At 40.8% G+C, this 12,669-nt stretch overlaps 1 protein-coding gene across 4 annotated transcripts in view; it reads left to right on the top strand.

Annotated features, from left to right (window-relative positions):
* Positions 1-12,669, top strand: part of abca2 (ATP-binding cassette, sub-family A (ABC1), member 2) — a 199,252-nt gene that overhangs the window by 4,646 nt on the left and 181,937 nt on the right. For all 4 annotated transcript variants that reach the window (XM_034871883.1, XM_034871884.1, XM_034871882.1 and 1 more), the window contains exon 2: positions 6,580-6,673. In XM_034871883.1, coding sequence (XP_034727774.1) covers positions 6,580-6,673 — 94 coding nt within the window. The remainder of the gene's footprint in view (positions 1-6,579; positions 6,674-12,669) is intronic.

Below are 12,669 nucleotides of genomic sequence, written 5' to 3'. Positions count from 1 at the left end.
TAACCAAATATACAAATACAGGTAGATGATATGTTATACAGTATAGCAAAAAGACTCACGTTCAACTTTGTATTGCTCTGTTGGTCTCGCTATAGCGTCTGCGGCAGCCATTATCAAAAGTTTTTCAACTCTTGTTAGCTCCGCCCCTTCCGCTACGTAGCTAAGATGGCGACCGTTGAGTGTGGAAAGTGTTCATCGATCTACACTCATTTATTGTTAGTTTTGAGTGCACCATCCGGGTATTTAAGCATACTTAATTTGACCGCACTTTGACAATGTAGCATGAGCACTATGTACTCAAAAAGTTAGTATTTAGTACAGAAGTGCGCGATTTGAGACACAGCCCTAGTTTCCCTGTTTTTATCAATATTCCTCTGTATTTGTCTCTTGGTGTCGTTTGCTAACATGCTTGTAGACATGTAAATGACCTGTTAGCGTGCTAGTTAAGTCAACGCTTAACACCTTTTTTATATTGTAACGTGAAAGCTCAAGCAGGGTTAGCTTCAGCTAAACCACACAGCAACTTGGACTGCCCTGTTAAAATTCAACTTCAACCTTCGGATATGATGTTAATCCCATAGCGATTTTACTGTATACATATGTATGTGTCTTCCGAAATACTTAGATTAGGTGTGTTACTGGGCAAGTCAATGAGTGAAGTCAAATAACTGAGGAGCATCTGGTATGATTGGGAATTCTACTGACCCAGATTGAGAGACTATTTAAAGGCTCAGGAACCCTTTTGCAGATATTTTGGATTAATCAGCTCCTTAGAGTGACACTTTGAGCCTCCAAAATTGAACCTTTAAACAATTAAACATTTGGGGTTTTTATAAACTGTAAGCCATAATCATCAAAATTATAACAAATGAAGGCTTGAAATATCTCGCTTTACATGTAATGAGTCTATATAATATATTAGTTTCACCTTTAAGTTGAATTACTGAAATAAATTAACTTTTGCACGTATTCTAATTTTTTGAGTTTCGACATAGGAGTGTTGTCTCAAATCGCGCACTTCCATGTGCACTTACCGGAAATGACGATCACATTTCATCTCTTCTTCTTATTTAAAATTGTGAATTATACCAAGGGAGAGCATTCCAGTCCGCTATTGTTTTTGGCGAACTATAATTCCTACTTTTGTTTTTGATATTTTAACAAAAATAAATGTGATGTTTTTATTTGCTCATTGTCACGCCAGGATGACAACTGCGACACCGCCGTCATGCCCCCCCCCCCCCATTAGCTGAAAACAGTACACACAACGGTACTGTAATATTTGTTCTGGTTACTGCACTCTCAATTAATTAATTATACCTATTCTTTGCAGTCCACTCTTATGTATATACTTATGTTTCTGCTCTAAAAATAAGTGAAGTTAATATTCATTCATTTATAAAGTTACTGTTCATTTTAATGCTCAATGGTTTCATGAGGAAATCCTTGTGGCCCAGAGATAAGACTGATGTTATGAAGCATTACCCACACAACTTACCTAATAGGCAAAACATCATTACATCTTTTATTTTAAGTTGTATTTTTGTTCTAAATGGTCTTCATACATGACAATACAATAGTGAAAGCAGAGGTAACAGACCTGACATTGAAATAGACCCCATTCCTTTATATTCATTATATGCTTGCTACAGTCATGCAACGTGTAGAACAAAAGATAACAAAGTTAAATACTTTTAATATAATTTTATTTTATAAATATGCTTGTAGTTCTCCATTAGCTCAAAACACCATTCAACCGACAGCCTTTGTTGTGTTTGATTGCTAACTCGTAGAAAAGCTAGCAGTCATTTCAAAAATGTTTTAGCTATCAATGATTGATAGCACACTTTTAGTGTCTCCTTTGTTAATTAAGTCTGTCTGCCTTTTTTCGAGCTTAGTGTAAAAACAAAGCATTTTGCTTTTCTCCGTCTGTGCTCAAAAACAAGGGTTATCATTTTTAACTTTGTTTCAGTGTTTGGGACGTTTACTAAACATTATAATGTATACATGCAAAGACTACAGTGTCTGTTAAAAGGATACTGATTAGCATTAGGCTTTGTATTAGTAGAAACCCGGTAGTAGTTTTGAATGACCATGCTTCCCTCCCTCATGTACCCCTGAGACTAGATTTCTCTGTACTGTGGGTCTACAAAAAAAGCCTCTGATGACGCAACAATCATCATTTAACATCATAGGAGGCATTTGTGCCCAGATGCTGTGGATTACTAGCCAGCTAGGTCCGCATGTTTTCAACCCGCCAATAGGGGGTTGGACCCGAAGCAAGCCGATGTGAGTCGAGTGTCAGCCATCTAGGAGCTAAGCCACAACTCTTTCTTTTCAGCAGCAAACTTTTCAACAGTTGTGTGCATTCAAACTACTGCACATGTACCACCGGAATACATAGGTACATGCAGGAAACTTTATTACAGACACTCGACACACTGTGTGAGGTTCACCTCCTACGGAGACCAACACCTCAGCGAGCAGTGTTGCCCGATGCCAATAGTCGGGTAAGGGGAGATCGACGGCGGTGTTTGTTGAAGCAGAAATGCCGAATGAGGCAGGAGTTCCAGCTAGTTGGAAAGCCAATGCTAGACGGCCACCTGTCTGATCCATCCTGCTTGCAAGTGTCCGATCATTTGACAACACACTGGATTACATCCAACAAAACTTCCAATGCGAGTTCAGAGACTGCTGTGTTTTTGTTTTTGTGGAAACATGGCTGAACAACAGTACACCATACTCCGCTCTCTAGCTACCAGGCCTGCTAGCCTTCTGAACAAATGCTGCTCTGGCGGTTAAGACTAGTGGAGGTAGACCACTAGTTCAAACTAGGGCTGTAATCAACCAAAGAAAATCTCGGTTGACCGAAGTCGTGGAATTTTCAACTAAAAATCAACTGGGGGTGTGCGGAGGGGCGGAAAAAAATGCAAGATTAAATAACTGTACTTTCACGCTGTACTTCTCCTTGTCGGCTGTTTGCAGTATATTAAATCTATTTCTATTTTGCACTAAAATGTCACTCGTCTGTCTGCTCTGACAGCGCTGCATCAGCGCTCTGGGTCCTAGCACGGAGCGGCTGAGACACGGAGACACGAATAGACTATTAGTTTAAAGCTTTTACTCTTACTCGTGCTGGCGCTGTATATTAACAAGTTCTTAAAACCCCAGACCTCCACAACAGCAATGGGCATCATATCCTGAGCAATAAAGTCCCCTTCCCCTTCCCCTAGGTTGTGTACGTTCATGTGAGACCTAGTGCAGTCCCAATACTCATTTTGGTTGAGGGGTAAGGGGTGTATGGCCCTTGGAACCATAAACAGTGAATGGAAAAATCAAGGGCGGGTGGGAGCTTACTTGAAATCGAGGGGTAGCGATATAAATTGTGCAACAGACCCATAAATGTAAGTCTTTTTGGCCTAAATAATTGATTTAAAAATTACGACAGTCTTGTCTTGTACGCCTTGTAGGGGTGGCTGTGGCTCAGTGGTAGAGCGGTTGCCTGCCAATCGGAAGGTTGGTGGTTCGATCCCCGCCCCTGCAGTCATTGTCGAAGTGTCCTTGGGCAAGACACTGAACCCCGAGTTGCCCCCGGTGCTGCGCATCGGAGTGTGAATGTGTGTGCATGTTTATCTGATGAGCAGGTGGCACCATGTACGGCAGCCCCGGCCGCAGTGTATGAATGTGTGTGAATGGTGAATGTTTCCTGTAGATGTAAAAGCGCTTTGAGCAGTCGTTAAGACTGGAAAAGCGCTATATAAATACAGCACATTTACATTTACATTTACATTTGTTTTGTGGTCCATAGAGTCCTGTGCATAAATACTTGCAACCATGTTCTTAACTGAAACTTTTTTTCAAATTGCTAGCTTGCTTTAGCGGTAGTTGGACTTTAGCTGTCTGCTAAAGTTAACCACACAGTCCCGCATTTCTCTGCCTTGAATGGACTGTATACATCGCATTGACTGTGTATATTAACGGTCTATGATACATTGCTATGTGCTTTACATATACCACCCTGTATCACACAGGAGGAAACAGCAGCTGCTCCACTTTCAAGCTGAAAATGAGCAGAAGTTTCCTAAATCGTGTGTTTATGTTCTACCTATTCATTATTGCATTGGTGCTGTATTATTGTAATTATTTGTAATTAATTCCTGTTCATGCACTTGTGTATTGTTGTCGGTTATGATATGGGACACTGATGAAATTTGGGGGAAGGGTTACTGGCCTATAGGTTTCAGACTTTTCTGGAATATCAGAATAGCTGTAGTTATTTAGTTTGTGGTCTTGTGTCTTTTTTTTGTTTTACACATTTGAGTGCCTTTTTATGTGTGTGACATGTAAGGTTGTATGGTTCTAATAGTTGATTATAGTTATGTAATATAATGTTTTATGTAATTTTTTTTGCCTGTTATGTTTTATTTATTGGGCAATAAAGACAGATTTTTATTAACAAAATGTTTTTCTGAACATCAATGACATTCAAACCGGTGATAGCTGAAACAGATATACAACACACCATGTGTTTGTATACACATACAGTATGAATTGCAAAAAGACCTAAGTACTACACAGATAAGAACATCTGCCTCTGCACCACCAAAGTGAACTTGAAATAACTATAAAATATATAAATATATTAGAGCTGGGCAGCGTTTACAATTTTTAATCGCGATTAATCGCATAATTTCCCTGATTAATCGCAAAATGAAATAATGAATTCAAAAGTAGTGTATATAGTGCAATTCTTTTTTTAAATGTTCAGCCATATGAACGAAAGTGCCGTAACATTTGTTCTGCAAAAACTTACCAGCATTTTGTTTATAAAGTAGCAGTTAAATAAAATATTTATTGTACATCTCAACTTAAACAATGTATTTATCATGTCCAGAGTTGAATTCCATCTGGTTGGAACGTCTTCATCAGCGACTCCTTCTTATGTACAAGTTCATCTGTTGTTGCTCTAACTCTGCAGCACCTACTGGGCTGTGTTTACAGTTCCCCACAACTTTTCTGCACTTCGCAAGGACACTGTCAAACGCACTGTTAAGCAGAGACACTGTGACAGAACGCTTGAGACCGTGGTGGAATCTCATACAAGCAGTCATTGATGCGATTCTCAGACCGATGTTCTCCACAACCCCAATGGGCCTGCAATCTGTAGCTATCCACGCTGCTATGGCATTTGTTAGCGTCCCTTGCCTTTGTTTATCTAAACACGCTGCAAATAACTTAGCCTGCCAAAGCCTCGTGCCGCTGTGTGTTTTGTTGAATGCTTTGCTGGTATCCATTGTCAAGGTGATATTTCAGACTGGAAGTACTCCAGTGATAAGATAATATACAAAGTCTGTGAGCAACACACTTTTACAATAATAAAGAAATATTAAAAACTGCGTTAACGCGCGATAAAAAAATTGTCAGTGTTAATTAATTAATTAGTTAACGCAATAACGCGTTAACTTGCCCAGCCCTAAAATATATAAATGCCTTTGATACTGTTGTCAAAACCCACGCAATTGACATAGACAGACACAGCATCTTGGAAGTTTGAGATCAATACTGTATGTTGATGTAACCAAGTGGTGCTATTTCACAGGGGTATGTTTTCACCCCTAGCCCACTTGGTTTCAAGGGCCAAGGGGTAGGGGTAAGATGGAGAAATGGGATTCAGCATATGTCTGTAAACTGTAGGTGTGGCTTGGGAGTGGACTTGTAGAGCAGTCAAGCAAGTGCATTCTGGGATCTGCTGTCTTTCATCCACATGAGCCAAAATCACGTTTTCTGGCTTACTCGGCCTAGAAGGCACCAATTTATAAAAATAAAAAATTATTTATGCACCATTTCTACTTTCCAGCAATGAAATATCCCTTTAAATATTGCTAAGTTTAATACATGAGAACATATTTTGACCTTTTTATTTAGAGTTGAAATGAACTTAACACATCTTGCACTTTACTCTTATTGACAAGTTAAAGCAGCAGTATGTAATATATTTACCGTATTAAATCCCAAAAATACCACAATGTGTCATCAGATATTAAGAAAACATGCCAAGTTGAAATACAGTTTTTTTCTGACAACAATGCTAAAGCCAGTATTTTCTCCTTTTGAAATTTCTGTTCCGCGATGAAATGTCTATTGTGTTTGGCCTGTGTGTTGGTATCAACTGCCTAGTGTGACAGCCAGCCTGGGTTGCCAGACATACCTGTAAAAATGTAAACCCAGCATGCTACAACTGTAACGTTAGTACAACCATGGAAGCCTCAAACAAACAAACAGGATCAATGGAGATTTATATCCGACCTAAAAAACCTAATTGTTTCTAACAGTTGCATGACCACAGACATAACAAAGCCTGGGTAAATATTGGAGATTTATTTGAAAGATGGAGACAAATTAGAGCCTAAAAGGATACAGAGTTGGCTAATTTTCTCCTGCACAGTTAAGCATTAGCTTCAGGCTAATTCATCATGGTTAAAAGGGCCGGGCCTTTTATAAAATATAAGGCTTTGGCCAGGTTTTTGATTGGAAATGCAGCACAAGTAGTCATGTTAATTGTGTCATTTTCTTCTCCAGTGGGTGCTGGCCTTTGAGATCTTCATCCCACTCGTCCTCTTCTTCATCCTCTTGGGTCTGAGACAGAAGAAGCCAGCGATTTCTGTCAGGGAAGGTAGGCAGACATAGTAAAACATGGATGCAAACAGCAGGAGTATTGTCCTATTGTATACACTCACCTATAAGATTATTAGGAACACCATACTAATACTGTGTTTGAACCCCTTTCGCCTTCAGAACTGCCTTAAATCTATGTGGCATTGATTCAACAAGGTGCTGAAAGCATTCTTTAGAAATGTTGGCCCATATTGATAGGAGAGCATCTTGCAGTTGATGGAGATTTGTGTGATGCACCTCCAGGGCACGTAGCTCCCGTTCCACCACATCCCAAAGATGATGTATTGGGTTGAGATCTGGTGACTGTGTGTAGTACAGGGAATTCATTGTCGTGTTCAAGAAACCAATTTGAAATGATTCGAGCTTTGTGACAGGGTGCATTATCCTGCTGGAAGTAGCCATCAGAGGATGGGTACATGGTGGCCATAAAGGGATGCACATGGTCAGAAACAATGCTCAGGTAGGCCAAGGCATTCAAACGATGCCCAATTGGCACTAAGGGGCATAAAGTGTGCCAGGAAAACATCCCCCACACCATTACACAACCACCACCAGCCTGCACAGTGGTAACAAGGCATGAACGATCCATGTTCTCATTCTGTTTACACTAAATTTTGACTCTTCCAACTGAATGTCTCAACAGAAATTGAGACTCATCAGACAAGGCAACATTTTTCTTGTTCAGTCTTCAACTGTCCAATTTTGGTAAGCTCTTGCAAATTGTAGCCTCTTTTTCCTATTTGTAGTGGAGATGAGTGGTTGAGCTGTTGTAGCCCATCCGCCTCAAGGTTGTGCATGTTGTGGCTTAACAAATGCTTTGTTGCATACCTCGGTTGTAATGATTCAGTCAAAGTTGGTCTTCTGTCAGCTTGAATCAGTCGGCCCATTCTCCTCTGACATCTGGCATCAACAGGACTGCCGCATACAGGATGTTTTTCCATTTTCACACCAGTCTTTGTAAACCCTAGAAATGGTTGTGCGTGAAAATTCCAGTAACTGAGCAGATTGTGAAATACTCAGACCGGCCCGTTTGGCACCAACAACCATGCCACGCTCAAAAATCGTTCTTTCGCATTCTGACATTCAGTTTGGAGTTGAGGAGATTGTCTTGACCAGGACCACACCCCTAAATGCAGTAAAGCAACTGCCATGAGATTGGGTGTTTAGATAACTGCATGATTGAGAAATTGAACAGGTGTTCCTAATAATCCTTTAGGTGAGTATAAAATCTACTGTATTCGAAAATGTATTCAAATTGTGCTTGTCCTCATTTACTAAAAGACCACAAAGATTTTGCACTAGTAAACTGGAAGAATGACACCACAAATTGCATGTTAGATCTGATGGGATATGTATTTTCAAGCTTGTTGTTTTGATTTGTGATATTTTCTGTTAATTTAAATATCTAGATTCTGGAACACACGCGTCTTTTGATTTAAAAAAGGTTTTCATTTTTTATTTTTTTATTTTACGGTGTTGAAGTGAAATGTCTATATTTGTAATGCCTAATTATTTTAGTTTGCCTAAAATTTATTCTGCCGTACATGGTGGGGGGGTTGCCGTTTTCAGGACTGGTCCAGATCCCTGCAAGGACCTGGGACAAATTAATGCAGCTACTTCCACCACTAGGTGGCGCTATAGCAGAAAAAACGCATTTGGCCGTGTAACTTCCAAACTGTACACTTCAATCTCCTTATATTGTCCACGCCTATTTCCGCAAAGACGTTTATGCCTGAAAAAGTGTGACTAATTGCTACAAGTACAACAAGTTTATATCTCATGAATGGGTGATCTGATTTTTACAAAATTTGGAGGGTACCATCTAGGGCCACTCCTGAGGCCGCCCCTATAGTGGGGCACTGATTGATCAAAGTTGAAGTTACCAATGGGACCCAGGTTTGGATTCACCACTTTCACTAATGTGAGCAACTTCAAGTTTACAGTGTAGATAGACTATGGTTCTTGGGCCGCACATACCAAAGATTACACATATGTACAACTAGGTGACGCTATAATGATGTAAAACGTGTTCTTATCTATAACTCTCACATCCCACAATACACCTTACTTCCACTTGTTCCTTGAATTGTGCTGAATCTGATAATATAGGCCACGGCTATTTCCGCTAATACATTTTCGCGTAATAGTGCGCAATGCGCAAGACCTACTTTTTCCTACTAGCAAAAGTTTTTTGCTACGTTAATCTTTGCGCATTTCACAACCAAACTAATTTTTGTAGTACGCCACAAAACACGAACTTTATTAGCATATATTAGCCAAATGAATAGGTATCAGAACAAAACTTAGTATGATTGACATCCCCCTCCAAGGCGCTGTACCAAATTTGGTGAAGATCGGCCATTACGGGGCGCTATAATGAACGTAGACACGTTTTGGCAAACAACTCGAAATTTACAATTGCAATATCTCTACTGCAGTAAATGCCATCATCACAAAACCTAGGATTATTGTTTGACATGCCAATCTGAGGCTGTACCCGGTTTGTTGATGATAAGATAATAAGATAATTTGTTTATTAGTCCCCAATGGGGAAATTACTGCACTACACTCTGTGTACACACTTTTGTTAGTACTCACACACAGGCCTGAAATACACTCACATGCTCAGGACCTATACATGCACGATACATGGAGAGATGTCAGAGTGAGTGGGCTGCCAGCTGAACCAGCGCCCTGAGCGGTTGGGGGGGTACGGTGCCTTGCTCAAGGGCAACTGGCAGTACCCAGGAGGTGAACTGGCATCTCTCCAGCTAAAGATAGGTCTTTAGGGGCGCTGTAATTGAGATTTGGGGCTTTTCACTCAATGAATGCGAAATCGCTATTGCAAATCACCACAAACTTCACTGTTTTTACTATTTGTAATTTCCTGACATTTGCCCCGCCTCTGTCATTGTTTGGGTTCTGCTTTTGCGTGCTAATCTTTTGCAGGGTTGCTTTCGTGACACTCACTCTTTCCACTGCCTCATTTGAATAAACCTCACAACTGTTTGTTCCTCTCTTTTCACCTGTGCACCATGCGTTCTGCACTTGGCTCCAAAATACTACACAGACCGGAATTTCAAGGTCAGGAAAACACCAAACTTTTAAAAGCGTTTCTAGGTCTTAAATAATTAACAGCTCTTAATTAATATGTCCATGCAATGCTGCTATGCTCAGTTTTTTTTAATTACGTTAGGTTGTAGTTCTTTCTTTCACGGGTCCAAATATAATTTTACTGTGTTATGACGACTCAGAATCAGCTTTTGTGTTATTGGTGCAAGTCTCTGTCAGATTGTTCCACAAATTGTACCACACAGATTTAATCTTCAGCTATGGAAAAGCAAGTTTAGCGATACTGAAAAACTGAATTTAGGGCTTAGTTTATTTTGTAATAAAGGTCTTAAATTTCCTTCATAATAACTTGGTGAAACCTGCAAAAACTCTATAAGAAGATTGGTGCCAATTTCTTTTTGGTATCTTCAATACTGATGGTTACAAGAAAGTTATGAAAAAAAGATTAAATCCATGCAGCTGTTTGGACGAAGAATGAGGGGAGGGTTGAGGGGATGGATGGTGGAGGAATGCACAGGTAATCTGGTGTTAGAATGACGTCTTCTGTCCTTCTACCATGTTCTCTTCCATTGTGTTTTAAATTTAGAAAGTGAACACTAATACTAAATACAGTTTAAAAGTATTCATGAGGAGATTATGTAGTTCTGTGCAGTATGGCCATGCATTTGAAATAGAGAAATGCATACTTTTGCTAATCTGCTGCTGTTTTGAATATGTGATTTTTCTCTGGCTGGAGCATATCGATAGATTGATTGATTGATTGATTGATTGATTGATTGATTGATTTACAGCAGCAACAACTCTGATACACAGAAAACATATAGAATATACATAAAATAATAGGATGCAATATACTGTGCATGAAGTAATATTATAAATAATATATAATAATAAATAGGATAGAATACAAGAACAAATATCTGAAATATATACAAGTTGGGCATACAAATGTACAATTACTTAACATTACTTAAAAGATGTAAATAAACCCATTGTGCAAGTTGCACTTTGTGCAGTTGTGATGTCTATGAGTCTTATCTAACACTCACTTCCTGTAGCGGTCTATGTGACAATGAAGCTGTCGGAGCCTCTTAGAGAAGGTGCTCCTCTGTTGTACCATTGTAGGGTGGAGAGGGTGGTCGAGGTTATCCATGATAGATAACAGTTTGTTCAGTGACCTCCTCGCCACCACAGCTTCAAATGTCTCCTGTTTGCAGCCAATCACGGAGCAGACTTCCTGATCAGTTTGTTTAGTCTATTTGTGTCACTGGTTCTGATGCTGCTGCCCCAGCAGATGGCGGAGGAGAACAGAGCGCTGGCCACAACAGACTGGTAGAACATCTCAAACATTCTGCTGCACACGTTGAAGGATCTTAGTTTCCTCAGGAAAAAGAATATGCTCATCCCCTTCTTGTAAACAGCAGTGCTGTTGGTTTTACAGTTCAGCCTGTTGTCGATGTTGACAACCAGGTATCTGTACTCGTCAACCATGTCCACGTCTCTTCCCAGGATGCAAAGGGGCTGCGGAGCCGTTCCCTTCCTCATGAAGTCGATCACCATGTCTCTGGTCTTATGCACATTTAGCAGCAGGTGGTTCTTAACCGAACACTCCACAAAGTCACACAGCAGCGCTCTGTACTCTCCCTCCTGTCCATCTCTTATACAGCCACTATACAAACATTATATACAATTATACAACTGCAGAGTCATCAGAAAACTTTTGTAGGTGACATGACTCTGAGTTGTACTGTAAGTCTGTGGTGTACAAGGTGAACAGAAAAGGAGACAGCACAGTCCCCTGTGGAGCCCCCTTACCGCTCACCACCACATCAGACAGAACACGGTCCAGATGGACAAACTGTGGTCTGCTTTTCAGGTAGTCAGTGATCCGGGAGACTGTGGATCCATCAACACCCATCTCCTGCAGCTTCTCACCTGGTAGCAGTGGCTGGATGGTGTTGAATGCACTGTAGAAATAAAAAAATGTGATTTTCACAGTGCTGCCACTGCCATCCCGGTGCAAGTGAGCTTGCTGAGGGGGGATGTGTGGTAGCAAGAGAGGGAGGGGAGGTGGCAGTGATGGGTTGTAAGGGGTTGGTGGAGTGGTAGAGGAGGCAGGGGATGGCTGTGAGCAAAACCTGTTAAAGTAACGGTTTAGATTGTTTGCTCTCTCACGGCTGCCTAGTGTTTGTCTTCTTCTAGCCCCACCCCTGGTGATCTCTTTCCTCCCTGTCCACACCTTCCTCACATTGTTCTGTTGGAGACTGGCCTCCAGCTTCCTTCTGTGTTTCTCCCGCAGTTCATGCTGTACTGTCCTTAGCTCCTGTCTGTCTCATGACGTGAAAGCTTTCCTCTTCTCATTCAGAATAACTTTCAGGTCACTGTTGATCCACGGCTTGTGATTTGGAAAGCAGCGTACAGTCCGGGAGTGCATGGTGATGTTTTTGCAGAATTTTATGTATTCTGTGATGCAGTCTGTCATGTTATTGATGTCCTCCCCATGTGGCTCACAGAGTGCGCCCCAGTCTGTAGACTCAAAGAAGTCCTGCAGTGCCTCCTTATCCTCCTTTGTCCAACCCCTCACAGTCCTTGTGTGGACAGGCTCCCGCTGGACAAGAGGAACATACTTAGAACACAGCAAGACCAGATTGTTATCCAATTTACCAAGGAGGGGAGGGCAGTGGCACTGTAAGCATCCTTTGCATTTACACAAAGGAGGTCCAGAGTTTTATTTTCTCTTGTGGGGCAGTTCATATCTTTGTGAAAGTCCGGGAGTGATTTGTCCAGTCAAGCGTGATAAAAATCTCCAGTGATAACCATGAGGGCGTTGGGCTGCTGCGTCTGATCAAGAATATAATAAATGTCTCTCTTGGTTTTGCTGTAATAGTTTTAGATAGCTGGGGACTTCTTTTGATACACTGA

The sequence above is a fragment of the Etheostoma cragini genome, chromosome 5 (assembly GCF_013103735.1).
Source record: "Etheostoma cragini isolate CJK2018 chromosome 5, CSU_Ecrag_1.0, whole genome shotgun sequence".
NCBI classification, from domain to species: Eukaryota; Metazoa; Chordata; class Actinopteri; order Perciformes; family Percidae; genus Etheostoma; species Etheostoma cragini.
The sequence above is the reverse complement of the archived record's forward strand: the minus strand, read 5'-3'. Positions and strand labels throughout refer to the sequence as shown.